The sequence below is a fragment of the Delphinus delphis genome, chromosome 3, assembly GCF_949987515.2.
Source record: "Delphinus delphis chromosome 3, mDelDel1.2, whole genome shotgun sequence".
NCBI lineage: Eukaryota > Metazoa > Chordata > Mammalia > Artiodactyla > Delphinidae > Delphinus > Delphinus delphis.
Genome location: NC_082685.1, coordinates 140,850,619 through 140,875,412, shown reverse-complemented (window position 1 = coordinate 140,875,412; position 24,794 = coordinate 140,850,619). Strand labels below are relative to the sequence as shown.

The following is a 24,794-nucleotide window of genomic DNA, read 5'->3' as shown; positions in this document are numbered from 1 at the left end:
ATACCTTCTCTCTGATGGTACCTGGGTAGTAGTGGAATCGCTGGCCCGGATTAGCGCTCTGGAGCAATCAGAATATACATGAATGTTAAAAATGCCCCACAAGCTCTCGTTAAAGGTAATTTATTGAAATTTATTTAAAAAAATAGAATGCTGTGTTAGAGACACACGATTGCCTTAAACTCTGAAAATAAGCAACGGGAAAGAAATTAGTACATACCGCACAAAGTTTAATCAGCTGGGGCTTATTTTGCTTAAAGAAAAGGGCCAGTGGGTGACTCTGGGTTCCTAGAGAGCTATTTAATGGAATGTGGTGGCATTTCTACAGTAATATTAAAGACAAAAATGTGCTTAAAACTGTCAGGAATAGAAGCGACGTCCCAATGGTGAGGAATATTAAAACTTAACATATTTCTGAAGATTAGATTTTCCTTTCATGGAGAACTGAAAAAGGAGAATGATTCTCCTTTCATATTTCTGGTGTGTTTTGCCTGTAGAACTTGATCTTCTTATATAAATAACAGGATATTTTCCCCTCAGTTTCTTTGATCTTGCTCTTGTTGTGTAAAATTAGTTTAACAATGTTGGTAAAAAAAACGAAAAAAGAGGGGCTTCCCTGGTGGTGCAGTGGTTGGGAGTCCGCCTGCTGATGCAGGGGACACGAGTTCGTGCCCCGGTCCGGGAGGATCCCACGTGCCGCGGAGTGGCTGGGCTCGTGAGCCATGGCCGCTGAGCCTGCGCGTCCGGAGCCTGTGCTCCACAACGGGAGAGGCCACAACAGTGAGAGGCCCGTGTACCGCAAAAAAAAAAAAAAAAAAAAAAAAAGACAAAAACATAAACTTAGAGTTCACTCATGCATTTTTTACCAGTACAGCTCAGAAGACACCACTTACTGTATTCCATTGATGTTACTTCTATCCTTTAACTGATCAACTTCAAGATCTTTTTATTCATCTTTCTTTTTTCTTGAAAAAGCTAGAGAGGTGTTTTTGCTTCCATACATAGCATGTATCAGATCATCTCACATATTTATTGGGGTATAAAAAAGCATCCTAACATGTTATTTTCTATTACAAAAGAATTTTGTAAAGGTACTCCTCTTCTATTAATTGATTTTAGGTTTTCTTACAACTTTTGTCTAAAATTAAATTGAAGCCTTAGGTAAGTTAAAGAATGTCACTATTCACTGTTGACTGTTTTTGTTTGAATGGAACCTTTGAGAATCAGATGATTTTGTGAAAAAGTGACATAACTCGTAAAAGTCCTTTCAAAACACCAATCTGCTCTCTTTTTTTTTTTCATAAAAGGAAACGATCTTCTTGTGGAGGATGGAGGAGGCTTGAAGCAGGTGGGTTAGGATTGAGACATAAACTAAGCAGTGTGTTCAAGATAAAAAACGTTTTGAGAAAAAAGTAAAAAAGGGAGCGAATGAATCAGTGAGAGCAGTTGCGATCAGGCTCTCAAATATTTTCCCAGTGAATGAGTGAATAAATGAATGAAGACATTGGTGAGTCATAGGTCAGAAGATAATCAGGGGTCAGGAAGAAGGACCACTGGGAAGGGGTGAGGGGAAGCGAGAGAGAGAAGGAGGAGGAGAACCTGGGCTATCCATCCATTCACAAACCTGGCAGAGAGGTCAGAGTTGGGATCAGGGAGAGGACGACAGAGCCAACAGGATGGCACACAGTACACACGCCCTCACTGGGGTTTTATTCCAGCTGAATTTTCTTAAACCGTCTGATTTTCATAACTTCACTGTAATGAGAACATTTAAATTACCTCATCTCTGGTGGTGGAGCAGGGAAATCAGAGGCATCCACATCGTCATAAACGTCATCTCCCATGTCTAACAAAAGACAGAATAGCAAATGTTGAAACACTGTTAATGTACATTTTGATATGAGCATTCAATGGGATTTTAATATAAAGATTGTTTCAAGGACAACAAAATAAGGTCTCTGTACATTTCTCCTGGAAGCACTGCCTATTCCTTAAAAGGGAGAGAGAGGTTCCTCTCTTCCTTGATGCTTGTGTTAAATATCCCTCAAAAAGAAAAACAACAACAACAACAAAATAGTGGCAATGATAATAACTATTGTTATCAGGGAAAAAACCCTAAAGCAGTGACTGAGAGTATTTGAATAGCCACAAGTGTGATGAATTGTAAGATTAGTAGATTGCTGACAAGCAAATCAATATTACTGGCCATTGGCTGCAGGTAGAGATTGAAGTAAAGATTTTGATGGGATTTGGGGTGCTAGGATAATATATATCACTTTATTTATATGTCTTTGTCTTTGTGCCTATCTATCTCTCATCTATCTATCTATCCCTCTTTTTTACTCATTGATCTGTCTTTATTAACTTTTACCTTGTAGGAATATCATGTGTGGCACTATTGTAAAATAAAAGACACTTCTGATACCAGCAGGTCTTGAGAATCAGTATTGGTGGAAAAGTTGCTATGACCTTAACTGGTTCAATGGCTTTTCCAATATGTAGACATTTTTCTTGATCCTAGACTTCTTGTTAATAAAGTCAGGAGGAATGCATCCTCTCTACACCTATTAAGTTGCTCCACAGCAAATTAAGCTGAAGAGATGAGTTGAAGAGAGTACAAATGTTTTAAGAAATGATTATCACAGAAAGTTTAAAATGCTCTCTGGTAGTGGTAAGGATTTGATTTCCTTTAAAAAATCCCCCCCCCCCCCCACCTTGGGACTTCCCTGGTGGCACAGTGGATAAGACTCTACGCTCCCAATGCAGGGAGCCTGGGTTGATCCCTGGTCAGGGAACTAGATCCCACATGCATGCAACAACTAAGAGTTCCCATGCCACAACTAAGGAGCCGGGGAGCCGCAACTAAGGAGCCTGCTTGCCGCAACTAAGACCTGGTGCAACCAAAAAAAAAAATCCCCCCCTTCTGTATATATGTACACATATATATATATCTATATATGCTCTGTATATGTATGTATATATGTTTGTGTGTGTGTGTGCTTGTGTGTGTATTTTCCTCCCACTCAGGTTAAGTAATTTCACAGGATAAAACGTGCTCAACTATATGAAGAATCTATAATAAATATGTAAAAATATTACATATCACTGGTTTCCAGAGAGGGAAAAGTTACTATTCCATGCACATGCACTTAATACACCTTTGAGAATGAAAGAAAATTAAAACAAGAAACACATTTTTTACTTATTTGATCACATTTTTTCCATTTTGTTCCTACTATTTGTGGAGCTAAGTTTCTTTTTTTTTTTTTTTTTGCGGTACGTGGGCCTCTCACTGTTGTGGCCTCTCCTGTTGCGGAGCACAGACTCCAGACGCACAGGCTCAGCAACCATGGCTCACCGGCCAAGCTGCTCCGCGGCATGTGGGATCTTCCCGGACGGGGCATGAACCCGCGTCCCCTGCATCGGCAGGCGGACTCTCAACCACTGCGCCACCAGGGGAGCCCAAGAGCTAAGTTTCTTGAGTACTTTTTGAAAATTATAGATTAAGATATAAGCTTATCAGTTATTGATCAATTTGAGTTAGAGCCTTACATATTTTCAAATTGATAACTGAAAACAAAGTCAGATAAACAGTCTGGAAGAATAGATTATCTTTGTGTTTGGTTTGCTCTTTCAATTTATTTATTTATTTATTTATTTTCATGTTGGGGGTAGGAGTTTATTAATTAATTAATTTATTTTTGCTGTGTTGCATCTGCATTTTTGTGCGAGGGCTTTCTGTAGTTGTGGCAAGTGGGGGCCACTCTTCATCGCGGTGCGCGGGCCTCTCGCTGTTGCGGCCTCTCTTGTTGCGGAGCACAGGCTCCAGACGCACAGGCTCAGTAGTTGTGGCTCACGGGTCTAGTTGCTCCGCGGCATGTGGGATCCTCCCAGACCAGGGTTCGAACCCATGTTCCCTGCATTAGCAGGCAGATAGATTCTCAACCACTGCGCCACTAGGGAAGCCCTCTTTCAATTTATTTACAAGTCAAAATAAACTTTTTGAAAGCCCCTGAATATTCTTGTGAGACATTTTATTTTGTTCAAAGTAAACTTAAGAAAACTCCTTTAAAGATCTGTCTCAGCAGGGGTAAAAAAATAAGCTGATCAAAATTGTACAAAGAAGAAACTGTTTCACATTGAGCAGCGGAAAATTTTCCAAAGACAATATAAGTGATACCTTTTAAAAATCAAAGAAATTTAGATTTAGAAGGACCTTCATGGCATATAATGTGGCATGTTTTCAGAAATCTTTATGCATAAGTCCAATACACTAAGCTCTGACTGAATTGGGGTGGGGAGGGTCCATGGGGAATGTTGGGGTCCATCCCTACTCGGCCCTTTCTCCATAGTGATCCTATGGCTGGAAGAACTGTTCAAAATTCATGATATTTTAAAATTTCCTCTTCCCACTATTTTACTGTTGAGAAACTGTGGTGACCCCAGGTGAAGTTACTTGACAAGGTTACACAATTTATTATTTTCAGAGTCAGGACTTTAATTCAGACAGCGTGACTATAGCCAATCCTTTCCACTACCTCATCTGCAAGAAGTGAGATATAAAATATACAATTAGCTTTTATTACTTACCCACTTGTTTAGGAGGAGAAGGGAAACTGGAAAGAAAACGATAACACAGTTATAATCAGACCAATATAAACACAGAAATTGAGTCTTTTATTTAGGAGAGACATGAATAGCCTGCAGGCTTATAAAGTCTAATTAATCTGTTGACTGTCATTCCTTTCTCATCCTCCATTTCTCTGCTAAGTCCCAAGTTTTTGTCCATCAATCTGGAATTTAGCAAGACTTTTTGTGAACTCCAGTGTTGACCAAAAAAGTCAAGAGTCAAGATATCCAGTGGTTTATTTTGCTCACAGCCATTAGACCAATGTTTGCAGGCTTGTTCTATGAAGTTTGGGCATATTATCATACCAGAGTAATTAAATGGTCTCAGTATTCTGGAGTCACTGTGGCATAGCTCAGGCCCAAAACTGTTTATTTGACTCAAAGAATAGAAATGCAGAGTCAAAATCAGCAGAGGTCATAGGAATCTTTATATGACCATGTTTCAACAATATGTACATGTGTATCTCCAAAAGAAGAATGGTGAATAAGAGAGGAAAATCCACTGAAACTAGAGAGTGAGAGCTTATTAACAGAAGTGATTTGAAATCAGGATCGGGTGGCTTTTAGTTGCAACAGAAAAAGACCTTTGCTTTTATTACTTTCTGAGCTTTAAACACACACACACACACACACACACACACATCACTGGAAGAATGGTGCACAGTTACAGTAAAGTGTGAAAGGTCATTAGTTGAAGTGATCTAAAACCAGAATTAGCTGGTGTGTAATTAGAGCAAAAAAAAAAATCTCTTCTTTTATTTCTAAGGACTACATTTGAGTAATGCTGCATGAAGAGAAGATTTGCTATGTTTACTTATAATTTTAAGAGTCCTGTTTATTGAGTGTTGTTTTAGTGTCTCACAAAAGGGTTTAAAATTAGGACTTCTATGTGGAATTAACATCTTATAAAGACTTCAGTTAAGTGTGGTGAATCTATTAGGCACATATAAAATAAGGATATCCTGTACCAGCGAATGTAATTAAGATCCTTCAAATTCATACACATGGAACTTATACTAAAGGGTTATTTTTGTATGGAAAGATAAAATTTATGCTTTAGTTTTATTTATACAAACTGAAGATATTTAGAATAATTTTATTATAGGATAAATATGTAATTCAAGTAGAATTAATATATCACAATTGTGATATAGAGTTACAAAGACTTTAAATACTGTACTTAGAGAAAAGAAATTCCAAATTGTGTCCTTTATTTCTAGCAATTAATTTTTAAAAGAGAATGTATATTTTGAAGAATAGTTAGTATACAATATTATATAATAAAATGTGGCGTTGGAATTGTGAACATTCAGATGTGATGCCACAGTTTAAAGAAGTCCTACTAAATGGAGGGTGAGTGTGTATGAGTGTGTGAGGGTGTGTGTGTGCACACTTGTGCGTGTGTGTGCTTGTACATGTTTGAATGGAAAGCAAAATATATTTTTGAACCATATGATGATTTTCGAATACTTTGTGCTCCTCTTATATAAATGCATGAGTTTAAGGGTGACACAGTAAATGAGGCTAGAATAACTAATGGAAAAAACACATTAAATTGTTAAAAGTTTGTCAGAAATTGGTTATTGGTTATAAAATATTAGCAGCATTTGATTAAATTATTAGTGCTGTTATCGTGCACTGTATTTGGTGGTTGGTCGACTCTTACGATGAACCTTCATTGTCTGACTCAGAGTCTTTTGGTTTCTCTCGTATACTTTTCTTTCTGTCATCTTTTCCCTTTAACATCTTCAAAATCCCCCAGGACCACGTGTTACTCTTCTCTTCATCCTGTAGCGTGGAGCTTTGGAGCATGCAGGCATTGATCAGATTTTTTATAATTATACTGCTTTGATCATTCAGGCTGTAAGCTACTCATTGTATTGAACAAAATGAAGCTATTACGTTTATAGGTTATGGTCTTTGATACTGCTTCTACTAGGTAAATAGGTAAGTTATTTTTTCCTATTTGGTAGATTTCTCCTGGTTCTTAAACTAGGCAAGCTGAGTCAGGATTAAGTTTTAAACATCAATTTAGCTATACTGTATTAAAAGTAAGTTGTTAATAGATTAAACATTTTTTAAATGTATTTAAATTTTAAAATACACCATTTCAAAAGTTTAAACACCCAAAGGATTCAATACTGGTTTTGCCACAGATAGCATATGATCTCAGTTTATTTGGGCTGCCTACAACTATGATTAATATACAAAGGATAGCCATGCGACTGATTAACTTTCCAGATTGTCATAAAAATAAATTATTGATTGATAAATAAATGATAGGGAAAAGTTTGAAAAAAAATCTGCAACACTTCTAACCCTTTATCCCTTTTTCATTTCACTTCTTTTGACGTAGTTGTCAAGGTTATTCCAAACAATATACCACTTCATTTGAAGTGTGGTGCAGTTACACTTCCGCATTTACTAATGCTGTTAATTAAACATTCAAATAATTTTTGGTAACGTAACAGGGAATGCTATTTCTGCTTTTTATTTTAAAGAGAAATCAAAACTATACAACTCCAGTATATACAATACTTTGCAAAAAGGCAATTCGCTGATCATTCTTACCCATTAACAGCATCCTCCTCTTCTATCCCATCATAAATATCATCGTCTGGGGGAGGTGGGAACACCCCTTCATGTGAATTAGGGGGGAAAAAGTCTTCTGTTAGTTTTATAATTTGGTCACAAATGTTCACTCAAAATTTGATAATAAATCTGTCTTATTTAATTGCAGAAAGCATCCTACTTTCATATCAACTATTTAAATAAAAACTAGCTTTATTTCCCACTCTCACATAGGTAGTAGGTAAATTAATTATTTTTAACATTATCTTATAAGGAATTTTTAGAGGTGAAATGTAATAAAAATATGAGGGAAGATAAAGAGTAGTATGCATGGGAGATGAAAGAAATGGGGGAAAATAACTATGAAAAACGTCAAATTAAATAAAGATAGAGTTAGAATTTATTGTGGAAAAAGAAGGGAGAGGTGATAAGAAAAATTTAATTAATACTGAGGAGACGTTCAGAAAAAGCTACTGATCAAGATATAAGTAAAGAAAAGCAAATAAAATGAAAGGTGAATTTATAAACATTGATGGGCTGACTTTTCATTTCTTTATTTCATTTCATCAATGTGATATTTTAAAAGTTAAACCTTTCTTTGATTTGTTATCCTATAGTCCTTAGGAACCTTTCTATTTGACAAATATTTATTTAACAAATCTTTATTGAGTACCTTCTCTGTACAGGAATATGTACAATCAACTTGACATTTGATTTTTAGGATGAGAATTTTAGCACTGCCAGGTATTAGTAACCCTTATTTTGTTGATGAGATAATGAGGAGTCTTTAGAAGTCATAGCTAAGGTGACCATGTAAGTTATCATCCAAACAAGGATACTTCTGAAAGTGAAGGGGGACACTACTAAAAATTGTGCTCAGACAATTGGCATAAAGCAAGACTGCCCTGGGCATACTGGAAGTGGAGTCACCCTACAACCCATAACAAACTTGGAAGAAAGAACTGACTTGCTCAGGGTCACTCAGTGGCCAGGGCTGGACTCCCAGTCATTGGTTCCCAGTCCAGTGTTCTTTCTACCACATTAAGATCCTCCTCATTGTTTGCAGACAAAAGCATTTTGTCATTAGTACACACAAAAACGTCGAAGACTTGCAGAAACTGCTGATGAAAGTGTGTGGCTTACCTCCACTTCCACTCTGATTGTGGCTAGGAAAAAAAAGTGGACCAATTAAATTAATATATGAAGTATTTAGCTATCAGGGAGAGAAGTACATATATTGAGCAGTTATACAAAAGGAAAAATAACATTCCAATCAAAAGTTTATCAGGATGTTATTTACAATAGCCAAGATATATCAATAGAAGCAACCTAAGTATCCATCGACAGATGAATGGATAAAGAAGACGTAGTACATATACACAATGGAATGTCGCTCAGTCGTAAAAGGAATGAGATTTTGTTATTTGCAACAACACTGGTAGACCTACAGGGTATTGTACTTAGTGAAATAAGTCAGATAGTTACAGACACATACTGTATGCTATCACTTATATGTGGAATCTAAAAAAAATAAAACGAATGAATATTACAAGACAGAAAGAGACTCGCAGATATGGAGAACAAAGTACTGCTTATCAGTAACAAGGGGATGGGGTGGAGGGGCAAGCTGGGGATAAGGGTTTAAGAGGTACAAACTACTATGTACAAAATAAATAAGCTACAAGGATATATTGTACAGCATAGAGAATATAGCCAATATTTTATAATAACTTTAAATGGAGTATAACCTATAAAAACATTGAATCACTATGTTGTGTACCTGAAACTAATATAGTATTGTAAATCAACTATATTTTAGTTAGAAAAAAAGTTATCAGATGTTATATGTGAAAAGGAAGAAAAACTGTTCCTTATTGTAATAGATGAGTAGTAACAAAGCAAAAAACAAAGCAAAACAAACCTAATAAGAATCAAGTGAGATTCAGTACCATAAAGTATTCTAAACAATGATACTGTTTGCTTCTAGCATTTTCCCATGAGGCAGTTTTCAGATTATACTGTATTACATCATTCCATAGATGGACTTATTTATAAAAAGAGAGTATTATTCCAGAGCCATTATTGCGTTAAATTCAATTTTCTTTTGCTATCTTATAGTCACAGCATTTAACTCTTAATCCAATAGCATTACATTTTTTTAAAAGGGAGAACTTAAAAAAACTGAAATCCTCTTCATGGGGCCTTTGTAGAGCGTGGCTCCTGATTCTCTAAATCCAGAATTCTGATTTTTAATTTATTTTAATGACATTCTCTATTTCCCCTCTTTTATAATTGTCTGTTTTCTTGTCCATTTCTGCCACTAAAATATGAGTTCTGTGAGAACAAAGGAAGTGTAGAGTGTGAGAACTAAAAAAAAAATCTCAGAAGTCATCTAGTTCATTTTGCAGAAAGCAATTGAGGTGCTGAAAAATGACGTGATGTGACCAAGCCCACTTTTAAGTAAATGAACAGATGAGAGGAGAACTTCAGCATCCTGCCTTCCCTTACAACATCCTTTTGGCTACACCTCGCTGCGCTCCCTGTGTCACCGTTTGAGCCTTTTGGATAATCTGCCAGTAACAGATATCAGTCTGATATTACAATCGTATAGTGTAATTATACACTCATATCTGATTCCTCAACCTTTAAGTCAGAATAAAAGAAATTGGTCCGACGCAGATCTACTGCTAATCTAGAAATAAAAAGTACGTTTGTTAATGGAACTTTGGAGGAAAACATGCTATAAGTGTCCTAATATATAAATAAGAATGGATTTTTGATGAATTTTTAGTATATTTTCTGCTTGCTTACAAACTATTTTCACATTCATTGTCCTCAACACTTCCCTTTGAGCATGAAGCAAGCAGATAGAATTATGTGAAAAATTGCAATTTGGGTTGGCTGCCACTCCTGGCAAATACAATATATTCCCTTGGAGAGTCTCACACCCAATTCCAAAAGAACAGAGTTATAATCAGGAGCAAAGCCACCATACATGATTTCATCTCTATAGCCGTTCTTCAATTTCCTATAATGGTCTTTTTGGAATACAAACCATTGATCAGATGAATGAGAGGTAAGGAGAGGAGAGTGTGAGAAAAGAGGAGGAAAGAGAAAGAGGAAAGGATAAATCGCAGGGAAAAGGTTGGAAACATACATAGAAGAAAGTTTTTTTATGTGATGGAAGAGTGGTATTTGCACTTGTAATTTCCTTTTGTTCAACGTTTCACATTTAGCACAAAAAATTGCTTAGTTGAGAAGAAAGGGAGAAGAACCGCTGTCAGGTCCTGTGCTTTTAAGCCTCCTGTCTGCTCACAGAATTTGAAGCACACAGTCAGCTCTCCTTACCCTGGACGAATTGGGAAAGAGCTGGTAAAGAGTGCAAGGAACCAGGAGGCATCTGGGGGAGGGAGAGGAGAGGATGGTGCCTTCTCTTATTCTTGCCAGGACAAGCTGCCAGCTATACTTAGCATCTTTCCTTGTTCTACTAAGGACAAAGCATATTCTGTCATGAGATCTCTGCCAGCAGCAGCTGTAGTTTCAAGAAAAATACTTGTGTAGAAGTGATGTCTCTTATTCCATTTTCTTATTAAATGCGCATAAGGGAGGAATAGATGCTAGTAAATATTGTGGGGCTATACTTGTTTAAAATATTAAGCATAAAAACCATACACCTCCTCCAACCCCAGTTTATTAAATGGAAGATTCTTTTTCTGCTACATGTTTACTAACTAGAGATATCTTTTAGAGTTGTGGTATGTATAGACTGGATAAAAGGAAAAGGTAATAGCATTTGTTTTGGGAAATAGTCACCTATTATGGAACATAATGCTTCATTTTAAGGATATCATTCCTTTTTGTGGATTTGTCATTTTTTTCTTGAGTATGTTCATCAGTGTAAATATGTATATATTAATATAACTGGGGTTCTTTAATTCCAAAATAAGAAAAATGTGTGTGTGTTTTTTTAAAAAGATAAAAGACAAACATAAGGTATATATGTTGCTAATATACATGGTATGGCATACTCATGTCCAGAAAATTCTGTAACTCTCAGAATATGGCCATTTGGAACTTTTACCCCCAAATTAGCATTTGCTGACTTTCAAATTAGGTCAAGGTGTTTCTTTACTAAGGCCAATTTACAATCTGTAAACTCCAGTGCATACATCGCATGTTTTGCTATATATTGCATAATTTATGATCATAACATGGTAAGAAGGCATGGAAGGCCATCATTCTTTTTTTTTGGCTGTGCCACGTGGCTTGTAGGATCTTAGTTCCCCAACCAGGGATTGAACCCAGGCCCCAGGCAGTGAAAGCCCAGAATCCTAACCACCAGTCCGCCAGGGAATTCCCTATTATTCATTTTAGAAAGACAAAAACTGCCAGAGAGCAACATAAGTTTAATTGATGCCATGAGCTCAAAGTCCACAAGAGGGAAATTTAATTCTTCATCTAGTTCAAAAGTATATTACAGTTTTGATCATTTTACATTTTTAAAATGGTTGATAATGAAAATATTTTGCCTTTAAAATTTGAGTTATGAAGAATGCAGACACATTTTTTCCCAAGTGAAGGTCTAGCACAGATCCTGTGTTCTGGATCACGTGGGGGATTTCCCAATTTCACAAATGGGCATAAAAAAAAGAGGATTCTTCACCGTGCTGGAGATTTTCCTTCTCCTTTTCCTTCAACTTGAAGGGATTATGGCTTTACCAGGAAAGGGAGATATTGGAGGCAAGAAGGAATGAAAAGAAAAGGGGAATGGAAAAGGAAGGAGAAGAAAGGACAAGGAAGATCAGAGCTAGGAAAAGGAGACAGAAGAGGAGGCAAGGATAAAGGGAGCTGGAGACGGAGAAAAGAGAGAAGGGAAGGAAAGGTACGTGGGAGAAGATCGCCATCCTCTCCTCTGGACTCCTCTACCCCAGAAAGATGTTCCCATAATTCTTTCAGGGAAGGTCATGCCATTCTAGTGGAATGAATGGAAAGTTGGACCCTTAGTTTATTGCCAGGGATCATAGGGGATTTTAACTCTTAAAGAACAAAGTAGAGTTGGCTTAAAAAAGCATTTTTGTCTGTTATGTTTTTAAATAAGAACGATGAATATATTTAGACTCAGATTTCAGAGAAAAACACTTTATATTTTTCAGAGCTAACTTCTACATCTCATCCTTCAGTTTTACAAAGTCATACTTACTTTAGGCATATCCTTAAGATCAAATCAGAATAAATACTGTAAAACAGCATTTTGGATTGACAACACGTTTGGCAATATCTGGCAAATGGCCCATTATATTTCAAGTAGTATTTGATACATACAACCAAAGAGTGAAATAAAAGACTACGGAGTTTCAAATGACTTTTCATCCATATTGAAGTGATTGTAAATGGTAATTCAGTTTAGTGATAGAGGGCAGTAGGAAATAGGGAAAGTAAAATTCCAGCATCTTACAATCCACAATATCTGACAAAGAGATGATTTGATTTGCTTTACAATTTGTATTTACACATACCTGTTAACATCTTCCTGCTCTGCGACATCATCATATACTTCCTGGTCATCTTCAAAAGGTCTTGATGAAAGAGCACCAAGCGAATTTTTTTTCCGTTTCAAGGAATCATAGTCAATCTCTACAGCCGTTGTTTTAATATAGCCATCTACCAAAAGGAGAACAATTTATGTTCAGGTAACTGTAGTTTAAATATCATAAAGTTGTGGATAAAATATTAATTGCACACTTACTCTTTAAATTTTCCCTTTATTTCTTTGCTTGCAATTCTGATTTATAGACTTGTTGACACGTTTCACTGTATTTTGTCAAAGTCTTATGCTGTTGTGGTTTGGGGTAAGCCTAGAGTCTATTTTCAAGATTCCAAAGTGATTCGTATGAATCATTTTTGCCTTTTAACCTCAATGAAGAACCTAATGCTCTTTGCTCCTCCCTGAGACACTATAAATATTTACATTTTTCCCCACTAAAAAGATTACACAGATGAGGTGAAGATGGAGCTATACCTGTCATTTAAAATCTTCCTATCTTTGTCCACCCTGTAACGTGCTCCCAACTTAATGCTTATGAGTAGCTTTGGAAGAATTTTCACATTCATATTGGCTCAAATAGAAAACACTTCGAAGCCGTAGGAAAATGTGCACTCACATGACCCCCTGGCTGTTTTGCCCAGCCATTTTCCTTCAGGGTTGTCTGTGATTCGGATTATCTCAATTTGCTCTCCTTGCTTGAAGCTCAGTTCATTCTTTCCTCCTTTGACATCACAGCAAGCTTTTGCTTGGTGGATGACTTGAATAGGGCCTGTTAGCTGCAAAGAGGAAAAAAAAATCACGACCAGCTTCTTTACTATTCAGAACATCTTTAAGGAACGCGGTTTTGAAAGACAATATGTCCACCACTTGCCAACCTGCCTATTACCAACATTTACAAGTTTGAACTAGAAGTTGAGGGTGAATGTCATTCCTGGTGAATGTTCTTAGAGGAGGGGTTAGGGGAAAATTGCAGAGGTCAGACAGAACCAGCAAAGAACAGGTAAGCACATGCTCGGGGGCTAGGAGAGAGTGGCAGTGATCTGTTGACCTCGGGAACTCTGTGGAAGATTTGCAGAGAAAGCCACTGATAACCTACATGTATGACATGCTGGGTGCTATGTGTTTTTATGGGGTATGCTGGTGGTTTGCTTGGTAGACAGAGAAATAGCTTTGTGAATAATAAAAATGACAAACAAATATTATGAGAGGTTTTTAAATTAATATCCTGAATAGTACAGTGTTTTCTTGACAGCAGGGGAATAATCTAGTTTAGAGGCCGTGAATCCTAAACATTTCCTAATCCTAAATTGGTCTTTTCAACAGAATTTCTCAGACCTTTTGATATGCAAATATGCATTGTGAGTTTTGAAGAAGATCTACTTTATTTTATTGAACTTGTGATGTGATGAATTGTGAGACATATCATTAATTATGTACCACCAAGAAAGAAAGAAAATAGCTTAAGTTAAATTTTGATATGCCAACGATGTTAAAACGCATCTTAATATCAGAATTTTAAAATGTGAAATATTTTGTCTTGGAATTAATGAAATGTGAAGCTATGTAACAGTTCTCACATTTATTTATTTAATTGGAACATCTATTAACATTTTGTGGAAGGAATATAGCGTGTGAAGTCCTAGTCTTGACAAACTTTTGAGTTCATATTTGGTGGTATATCTTCCATATCCTATTTTTTTCTTACTAACAAATGTTATTCAAATGAATGAGTGAAACAATGCAAAATTGATTTCTCAAAAAAAACCCCACAAGGGAAAGCTTCACACCATTCCTTAAAAACTACAAACAATCTCTTCATAAAAAGTATGTTATAAAGATTTTCATTTAAGAAATTAGTTTTTCATGTTTTCCACTTGAAAACTATAAACATTGGTAGCCATATATTCTGTATGAGTAAAATGTTTTAGTATTCATACTGTAATCTTAATTTTGCTTAATGTAGTAAGCAAAACTGAATGAGATCCTATAATAGATACAGTGCCTTCCGTGCATTATTTTATTTAATTCCATAAAAATCTTTCAGGAGAGGTATCATTGACTCACTTTAAAAATAAGGATCTGAGATTCAGAGAAGTTTAGTAATATGCCCATGATCACATAATTTGCATGTGCAGTTGGACTTTGAATCCACATCTGTCCAACTGACTCTAAGCTTTACATTTTCCCTTTGCCCTGCTGTTGAATCTTTGTTTTACTATAATCAATATACTGGGAAATTATATATAAACCACATTTTTATAATTCAAACCATATTGTAAATGTTCAGGAGGAATTAAATATTTAAAGGAAACTTGATATGAATCCTTTTTATAGTGAAGAATAGTTTTGTAGCTAGATAATCACTCTATAGCTGACATACTAGACCCACCCCAGATGGGCCATGTCATCAAAGACGTACTGGCCAAAAGAGTATAGTCCGCAAGTATAGTGGTAGTGGTGGTAGCAATAGAAATCACACAATTAGAAATCAGAGATCAGAGAAGACAGAGGTCAGAAATCCAGGTGGATGAAGAGGGAGGAGAAACAGCAGGTATCAAGTCAGAATGTAGGTCAGCTTAAAATAAAGGCAAAAGTCAGGTCTAGACAGCAGCAATCAGGTAGCTCACGGAGCTTTATTACGACAGGTCTGGTTAATCCAGAGACACTTCTGTCCCTCGTACCATTATAATACATGCCACAGGGATGTGTATGTGTGTGGTCCTGAGCTCATATTATGAGTAGGATAAAATGAAATGCATAACAAGGAGGGTCAAGATGGGTCTGAGAAATCAAGTACTCTTTCACTCAATCGACATAAAATTTCCTGAGCTCCCACCATATTTTATTTGGACTTTATTGCATTAGTTTTTAGTGCAGGGGTAAAGGAGATTATTGGACAAAAATATTACTATTGTGAAGGTAGTTACTCTTTAGAAAACAATGATTAAGTAATTCTCTGACCATGTAAGGTTTCAAGAATTGTGCCCCTTTTGTGTGAAAGTTATAAAAAGAGGTTACTCTTTTTCACCCTTCGGCAAGCAGGCTCTTACTTTAAATTTCTTCTTTATTTCCTGTTCTTTCTTTTCTCTCTCTTTCTGTTCCTTTTTCTCCAGCTCTAATCTCTTCCTTTCCTCCTTTTCCCTTTTCTTCTCTCTTTCTTTGGCTGTTTCTCTGTGGATTAAAATTGTAAGTTTGTTTTAGCATCCACGGGCATTGATGTGTCAGGGCTCCCTATCCAGAGAGGTTTCTACCCAGAACAGAAGATAGTATGTGAAGAAGTATAGGTGAAGGTATAAAGCCAAGGCTTGTCAAAATTCCTGGGTGTATGAGACTGTTCTTAGAACCAGCAGGAGGCATTCAAATGAGGATGCCTTCCTAAGGTTCTGCTGCCCTTACAGCTCGTGCAGGCAAGTGGAAAGCACTGTTTATAACGGTTCTTGCGGCCTGTTGGCATGAATAGAATTAATCTCTCTCTCTCTCTCTCTCTCTCTCTCTCTCTCTCTCTCTCTCATGCACTCACTAGTACAAGTTCACGTACACACATGCACTGGTACACACATGTACAAACCTTAATTCAGAAACTTTAGTCAGAATTAGTTGAATAAGAACTGGGTAGGGAAAATTAACATATTTGAATCAACAAAAGATAAAATAACATATTCATTCTACTTCTACTCATTTTCCAAGAAATTTCTTAGTCTCGGGCTACCCAGAAACCCATTATGGAACCCTTTCTAACACCTTTCTGTTTAGCAGGTTAAAACTTTGGCATCTGGTGCTGTGTTAAGTCGTCTCTCATAGCAAGGTTGTGAGGTGAAGCGCTGTCTAGGTGAGGACATTGTAACGTATACACGAATTCATGTGCCCAAGGACACACCGAGAGCAAGAAATCAGATTCCCGGCCCCTGTGATTCCCTGCCTGTGGGCTATCTAGTGGGCTGCAGGCCTCTGACCTCTCCGGGGATGACATTTTAATAGAATCCTCTGTAAAATCCTTAGACAAGAAAAGAATCTTTAGTCCTTTGTATTGAAATAAAGGTTATCATTATATGCCCGTCATTTGAACAATACAGCTTTTCCCTCCCAGTGTTGAATATCCCTCCACTCTCCCTCATACAAATCATTATATTCATCTTAGAAGGAAAATATCATGGTAAAAAACTGTAACTCATACATGTCTTCATATGTTTCTCCTTCACTCTCTTGTTCCTGTCAAGAAAAACATTAATAATGATTAACTGTAATTATTTAATAAGGGAACATACACGTATTACATTGCTCAAATAATCAGTAAAACAAGCATACATTTGTGTGTCAATTTGGCTTATTTAAAATATTTTTGTTTCCTTTTTAGAGACAGACTGGAAAAGGAAGCACAGAAAGATTTCATTTTATATCTTGCTATGTAATTCAGATGTGTAGCCAGACTTCAGTCTATGTTTAGCATTACAAAATTACTATGAGTCAGTGTAATAATGGGTGTTTAATGTCTCAAGCATTTTAGATGAAATAAGATTATAAATGGAAAAAAATCACCATTACTCATAAGGATTTTCATTTGTTGGTTTATATCAATAGAAGATGAATCACAATAATTGTTACATATTCTAGTTACAGCAATATAATATGAGAAGGAAAAAAAAACTGACCTCATCCAGATTTCCAGTTCCTAAAGTGTTTAAAAAAAGAATACAATTTAATGTAGTGTAATTAAGAAGTGCTTTAATACAGGATTATTAGATGTAATATAATATTCAAAACAGTTCATCATGTAACAGAACTTATAATTTACCAAAGGTATAGAAGTACAAAATAGAATATGCAGTTTAGATTCTTACTATGGCTTTTTTGAATCTTGTAATTTAATTATAAAATCATTTCACTGACTTTCATAAAATAATGCAAAAGCCAAAAATTAATGAAGACACTCTTTATTCTCTTTATGAAAAGCATGCACATTTGGTTTTGTGGGCTTGCAGTATGGAACAAAGATTTTACCAGAAAATCACAACTAGTTCACACTTTTCGACTTACTTGTTCCCAAGGATTTGCTTTCATGTGTCAAACAAATCAAGTTAATAAGATTTTTTAAAAAGATATTTTACTGTTCAAGGGTTTGGTAATATCAATAAACTACCAGGTACAAAGACATCATCTAAAACAATAATAATAAAAACAGTGTGGAACTGATATACAAATGAATAGACCAGTGGAATAGAGCAGAGAGCTCAGAGACAGGTACACAAATTTACACACACACAAATAGAAGCACACATTATGCACACACAAACACACCTATATATGCAAAGACACAAACACATCAATAGAGTTAATACAGTAAATGTGGCGTTATAAATTAATGAGAAAAGGGTGGATTTCAGAGTATGGTAATGGGAAAACTGGCTTTGTACATGAGACAACAAATCTAGATTTCTACTAACGCCTCAAAAGTGGACTGCAAAGAGATCAAAGACCTAACTATAAAGGATAAAGTTCATAGAAGATAATATTTGTATTTCCTAGGGATAGGACTTCTTAAATAAAACTTAAAAAGTATAAATTACAAAGTAAATATTAATGAATTTGATTATATCAAAATATATTTATGTTCAGTGAAGGACAGCATGGACTAAGTTAATAGACAATGGACAGAATGAGAGAAGATATTTGCAGTGTCTACAACTGACATAGGATTAATATCTGGAATACAAAGGAACTCCTGCAAATTATCCAGAAAAGGATACCAACCCCAAGAAAAAAATGGTCAAGGAATAGGAACTGGCAACGTACAGAAGAGAAAACCACAAAGGCTATTAAACAAATCAAGTATTCGAACTCAGCAGCAAGCAGAGATATGAAAATGAAACAAGTCATTATTTTATGCATGTGAGACTGGAAACAACTGGAAAGCTGCATGGTACTATGCACTGGCGAAAGGCAGGCATCTTGGAATCTTCATGCCCTGTGATGGGAGTACACAGAGATGCAGCTCTTCTGGAGAGCACTCTAATCCTACTCAGTTGGAATGAGTATGCCATTGCTTACAAGCAGCCACTCTACTGCTGGATATACATAAAGGAAGGCTCTCAGAGGTCCACATGGAGATATGGACAAGAAGGTGCATTGAACTATTACTTGTGGTACCAGCGAGTTGAAGGTGAAATGTGAATGCATAGGATGTGCTGTGCAGTAGTTAACAGAAAGAAATTAAATATACATATATAACATGGAGGAGCCCCCCAAAACACATTATGCTGAATATAAAAAAAAAGGCCAGAGTGAGCTATAATATACAGTTTATGTAAATTGAAATATGTACATATACACATACAACAGCATGCAAAGAATATGTACAAAAGACACACGCTAAGTACATTAGAATATTTGTCTCTGGTAAAGGGGAGGAAGGAAAGGGAGTGGGTCATGGAGATAAAAGGAAATAAATAAGTAAGTAAAATAAGAGACGGGTCTTGCATGGACCAATGACGATAATGACCCATTAATGATCCTATGAGAATAATTAACTCAAACTTCCGAATCGGAGGGAAAAAATAAATAAAACATCTTTCGCCTCTTACCATCAGAGTGCATGACACTATCTTGATTTTCTTCATTTACAGGGCTTCTGAAAACAAGAGAGAAGAAAAAGTGAAAATGGAACAAGTAGAAAAAAGAATAAAAGGATCATTTAAAAATAACTCTTCTCTTTCATATCTGCTCTGATTTAAAACTTCAGAAGTCAGTAGAATAGGCTTTAGCCTGGTATTGATGCCACTACTGCTGCAAAAAGTGGAGAATCGGGGAGCTTGAGCACAGCACTGCCCATTCAAAGTGAGTATCTACAATTAATCAGTAGTTTAGTTTCAGAGCAGAAATATTTTTCTGTTAAAAGGACAGTATGTCAATAAGTCAATTCTGGGTTCTGAAGGTATATGATTGGCTGTACGGTACAGATTCCAAAGATCATTAGTTCCAATCCTGACTCATCACCCTTTTCCAGATGTTTTCCATCTGGTTTTGCTTCCATCACTTGTGGCTTGAACTCCAAGGTGCTTCATTCCAAACCACTTCACTCCAACTGCTCATAACAGCTATCAATACCTGGGCTTCACGAATCCCTAATGATTTATGGAACCATCTATATTTTCTATTTCTATTCTTGGGTTGACTTGCATAACTGGGGAAAATTGCCATTTTACTGATTTAGGATATTACCAATAATTGACATTCAATCTCAGCTATACCCTCAACACTATTCTATAATCTCATTACACTTTTATTCTAGTCAACCCTCTCTTGCATCATCCTTCCCAATTGCTATTCAAAACGTTCATTACTTCCCTCAGATCTCCTATTCCTCTCCTTTCTCTTTTCATCAGATGATCTTGTGTCTTATTTCACTGATAAAATAGCACTTATTGGGGGTGAACTCTCTTAAAATACATTCTTTTAACTCCCAAGCTTATCTACAGTTACGCCCATCCTTACCTGTCCCTACCGAAGTTCCTTCCATCTGTGTTCTGAATCCTATCTGAATGGTCAATTATTTTACTCCTTTTATTAGCTATCTTCTGTGTGTCATCATATTATTTATATTACTATTATTGTTCTTCTTCTTTCACTCCCCATCCCTAAATATCTCACTACTGTTTTCTCCCTCAGTCCAAGTTACTCTCATTCATGAAGGACAAACACTTCTCTTCACCTTTCTAAATCCTCCACATTACCATAAGGCCATCATCCTTTTCCCAAAGTAGAAAAAGCTGTCCATACTCACCGACTTCACTTGCTCTCCTCCTCCTCATTTCTTCATTGACTACAATCTGGTTTCCCCTGCTAATCCTTCACTGAAACTATTCTTAAAAGATTTGATTACCAAATCCATTAAACACTTCTCAGCCAGCACCTACTTGATTGCTTTGTGGCTCTTATCACAGTATTGGCTATTTTGCCTTCCTGGAGTCTCCTTTGTTTCCACGAGAAATCTCTCCCACTCACTTCTTGTCCCTCTGGTCACTACCCCACAATTTCCTTTGTGGGTTAATTTGCTCTGACTTCCCCTTTTAAGTGATGGTGTTCTTTTGTGTTCCAGTCTTGGCTTCCTCATTTTTATTTTCACTCTACATTTGCCTCTAGATGGTCTCATATAACTCCATAGTTTCACATATTATCTTAATGTTGGTGACTACATGTTGAAATCTCTAGCCCAGACCTCACTTCTGAGTTTCAGATTCATCTATCTATCTATCTATCTATCTATCCATCCATCCATTCATCTGTCTATCTATTCATCTTCCTATCTATCTTTATTTGTATGTCTCACTGACACTAAACCTGTTTTTCCTACTAAGTTTCTTACCTTGGTCAATCGCACCACAATTCCCTTAACCACTTAAGCCTTAAGTCATCCTTTATTTCTCACTCTTCTACAGTCCCACATCGAATTAATCAAGTTCTGTAAGTTCTGCAAGTTCTGAGTATTTAGTGTCTCCTATAATGCACTTCCCCTTCTGTCTCTCCTCTATCCTGCTAGACACAAGAACAGGATTCTATCATTGCTAGTGTAGACCCATGAAGTAGCCTTCTGGACAGTCTTCTAGTGATGAGAATTGCTCTTCATCTTTCCTACCCTTAAAGTCCCTTCTACATGCTGCTGCCAAAGTGATCTTTCTAACGTGAAATTGACACCATTTGAAGAATGTGAGCAGGAAGTGCCTTGCTATCACTGAGACCATAAAAAAGGGCTAGTGGGTACTCTTGTAGCCCAGGAAGAATTACCGTGGATATACACGTCTCAGTTTCCACCTGAGATGATAAACATATGTGGTCATAAACTGCTATCTAATAAACTCACTTTTTAAAAAAATCAAACATTTAAAATTTAACACATATGCATAGCTTACTACCTAGGTAAGTGTAAAGGCCCAGTGAAATTGATCATGACATGACACTTGTCTTTCATAGTAAGCCTTTTTTAGATCTTGGATGATTCAGAATTAAATACAGAAACGATGAAGTAATTCAAGCCCATGGTACAAAAATCTGTTTCTAATCATTGGGACAATATATGTATGTTCAATATTTTAAGTATTTGTAGTATTTAAGAGATTTACTACATTAGATATTCAGTTGAAAATCTGTGTCACATCACTTAAAAAATTGTCAGTTAGACTTAATATTTTAGTTGAAAAGTAAGGACTCTAAGTGTTAATGTCAATGGCTGCTGGCCTCATAAAACAGAGTCAGCCAAAATTATGAGCTCCTAATAAAAGAATATATCATCACCAAGGAAGGAGTCTTACCTAAATAAAGAAAGAAGTACATTTAGAAAATAGAACTAAATTTGATCAAGCACCCATCTGTATCCAACTACCAATTTCCAGAGGAATGGGGAACACACAAGCTGTACTGTGAGGAAGCGATCAGTGCAATCTAGACTGTGGGCAACTATAACGCCCACGAACAACTTGATTTGCTCAACAAATAAATTGCAACAATTAAAAAGAAAGAAATAGAGGGTGAACCTAGAGATTGAAAGAGAATTACAAAACATATAAGCCATAGACTTTGCTTGGATTCTTATTCAAACAAACAAGAAAACCCACATACAATTTAAGAGAAAACCGGAAATTTGAAGACTTTATGTCTTAAATTAATACATAGAGTCTATTTTTAGGGAAACCTACTGAAATATTTATGGTTATTATTACATGATGCTTGGTATTAGTTTCAAAGTAATATGAGAAGAGAGAAGTGGGGGGGTATAGATGAAACAAGATTGGTAGTGAGTTAAAAACTGTTGAAGTTGGGGAAGGGTGCATGGGTGCATACTATGCTATTCTCCTTGCCTTTTATACACTTAAATTTTTTAAAATAAATGTTTCTTAAAAAGTATAAGAAGAGGACTAGGAACCAAGATGGCAGAGTAGAAGGACATGCTCTCACACCCTCTTGTGAGAACACCAGAATCACAACTAGCTGCTGGACAATCATCGATAGGAAGACACTGGAACTCACCAACAAAGACATCCCACATCCAAAGAAAAAGGAGAAGCCACAATGAGATGGTAGGAGGGGCGCAATCACAGTCAAATCAAATCCCATAACTGCTGGGTGGGTGACACACACTGGAGAACACTTATATCACAGAAGTCCACCCACTGGAGTGAAGGTTCTGAGCCCCACGTCAGGCTTCCCAACCTGGGGGTCCAGCAATGGGAGGAGGAATTCCAACAGAAGGAGGAAGAAGAAAGAAGAACTACAAACCTGCAGCCAGTGGAACAAAAACCACATTCACAGAAAGACAGACAAGATGAAAAGGCAGAGGGCTATATACCAGATGAATGAACAAGATAAAACCCCAGAAAAACAAGTAAATGAAGTGGAGATAGGCAACCTTCCAGAAAAAAATTCAGAATAATGATACTAAAGATGATCCAGGACCGCAAAAAAAGAAAAGAGGCAAAGATTGAGAAGATGCAAGAAAAGTTGAACAAAGACCTAGAAGAAATAAAGAACAAACAAACAGAGATGAACAATACAATAACTGAAATGAAAACTACACAAGGAGGAATCAATAGGAGAATAACTGAGGCAGAAGAATGAATAAATGACCTGGAAAACAGAATTGTGGAATTTACTTCTGCAGAACAGAAAAAAGAATTAAAAGAAATGAAGACAGCCTAAGAGACCTCTGGGACAACATTAAATGCAACAACATTTGCATTATAGGGGTCGCAGAAGGAGAAGAGAGAGAGAAAGGACCAGAGAATATATCTGAAGAGATTATAGTCGAAAACTTCCCTAACATGGGAAAGGAAATAGCCACCCAAGTCCAGGAAGCACAGTGAGTCCCATACAGAATAAACACAAGGAGAAACATGCTGAGACACATAGTAATCAAATTGGCAAAAATTAAAGACAAAGAAAAATTATTAAAAGTAGCAAGGGAAAAATGACAAATAACATACAAAGGAACTCCCATAAAGTTAACAGCTGATTTCTCAGCAGAAACTCTACAAGTCAGAAGGGAGTGGCATGATATACTTAAAGTGATGAAAGGGAAGAACGTACAACCAAGATTACTCTAACTGGCAAGGATCTCATTCAGATTCGAAGGAAAAATCAAAAGCTTTACAGACAAGCAAAAGCTAAGAGAATTCAGCACCACCAAACTAGCTCTACAACAAATGCTAAAGGAACTTCTCTAACTGGTAAACACAAGAGAAGAAAAGGATCTACAAAAACAAACCCAAAACATTAAGAAAATGGTCATAGTAACATACATTTCTATAATTACCTTAAACATGAATGGTTTAAATGCTCCAACCAAAAGACACAGGCTTGCTGAATGGATACAAAAACAAGAGCCATATATATGCTGTCTACAAGAGACCCACTTCAGACCTAGGGACACATACAGACTGAAAGTGAGGGGATGGAAAAAGGTATTCCATGCAAATGGAAATCAAAAGAAAGCTGGAGTAGCTATACTCATATGAGATAAAATAGACTTTAAAGTAAAGAAAGTTACAAGAGACAAGGAAGGACACTAAATAATGATAAAGGGATCAATCCAAGAAGAAGATATAACAAATATAAATATATATGCACCCAACATAGGAGCACCTGAATACATAAGGAACTGCTAACAGCTATAAAGAGGAAATCAAGAGTAAAACAATAATAGTGAGAGACTTTAACACCTCACTTACACCAATGGACAGATCATCCTAAATGAAAATAAATAAGGAAACAGAAGCTTTAAATGATGCAATAGACCAGATAAATTTCATTGATATTTATAGGACATTGCATCCAAAAACAGCAGACTACACTTTCTTCTTAAGTGTGCATGGAACATTCCCCAGGATAGATAACATCGTAGGTCAGAGATCAAGCCTTGGTAAATTTAAGAAAATTGAAATCATAACAAGCATCTTTTCTGACCACAATGCTATGAGATTACAAATGAATTACAGGGGACAAAATGTAAAAAACACAAACACATGGAGGCTAAACAATACGTTACTAAACAACCAAGAGATCACTG

The 24,794-nt window shown here is 36.3% G+C and overlaps 1 protein-coding gene across 1 annotated transcript in view; it reads right to left on the bottom strand.

The window, feature by feature from the left end:
- Positions 1–24,794, bottom strand: part of FYB1 (FYN binding protein 1) — a 133,585-nt gene that overhangs the window by 14,525 nt on the left and 94,266 nt on the right. Inside the window, exons 4-14 of the mRNA XM_060009561.1 lie at positions 19,321–19,367; positions 17,392–17,411; positions 16,917–16,951; positions 15,793–15,913; positions 13,359–13,518; positions 12,714–12,858; positions 8,341–8,363; positions 7,198–7,264; positions 6,293–6,427; positions 4,588–4,613; positions 1,777–1,843 (exon numbers count right to left, since the gene is read on the bottom strand). Of these exons, the coding sequence (XP_059865544.1) occupies positions 1,777–1,843; positions 4,588–4,613; positions 6,293–6,427; positions 7,198–7,264; positions 8,341–8,363; positions 12,714–12,858; positions 13,359–13,518; positions 15,793–15,913; positions 16,917–16,951; positions 17,392–17,411; positions 19,321–19,367 (846 nt within the window). The remainder of the gene's footprint in view (positions 1–1,776; positions 1,844–4,587; positions 4,614–6,292; positions 6,428–7,197; positions 7,265–8,340; positions 8,364–12,713; positions 12,859–13,358; positions 13,519–15,792; positions 15,914–16,916; positions 16,952–17,391; positions 17,412–19,320; positions 19,368–24,794) is intronic.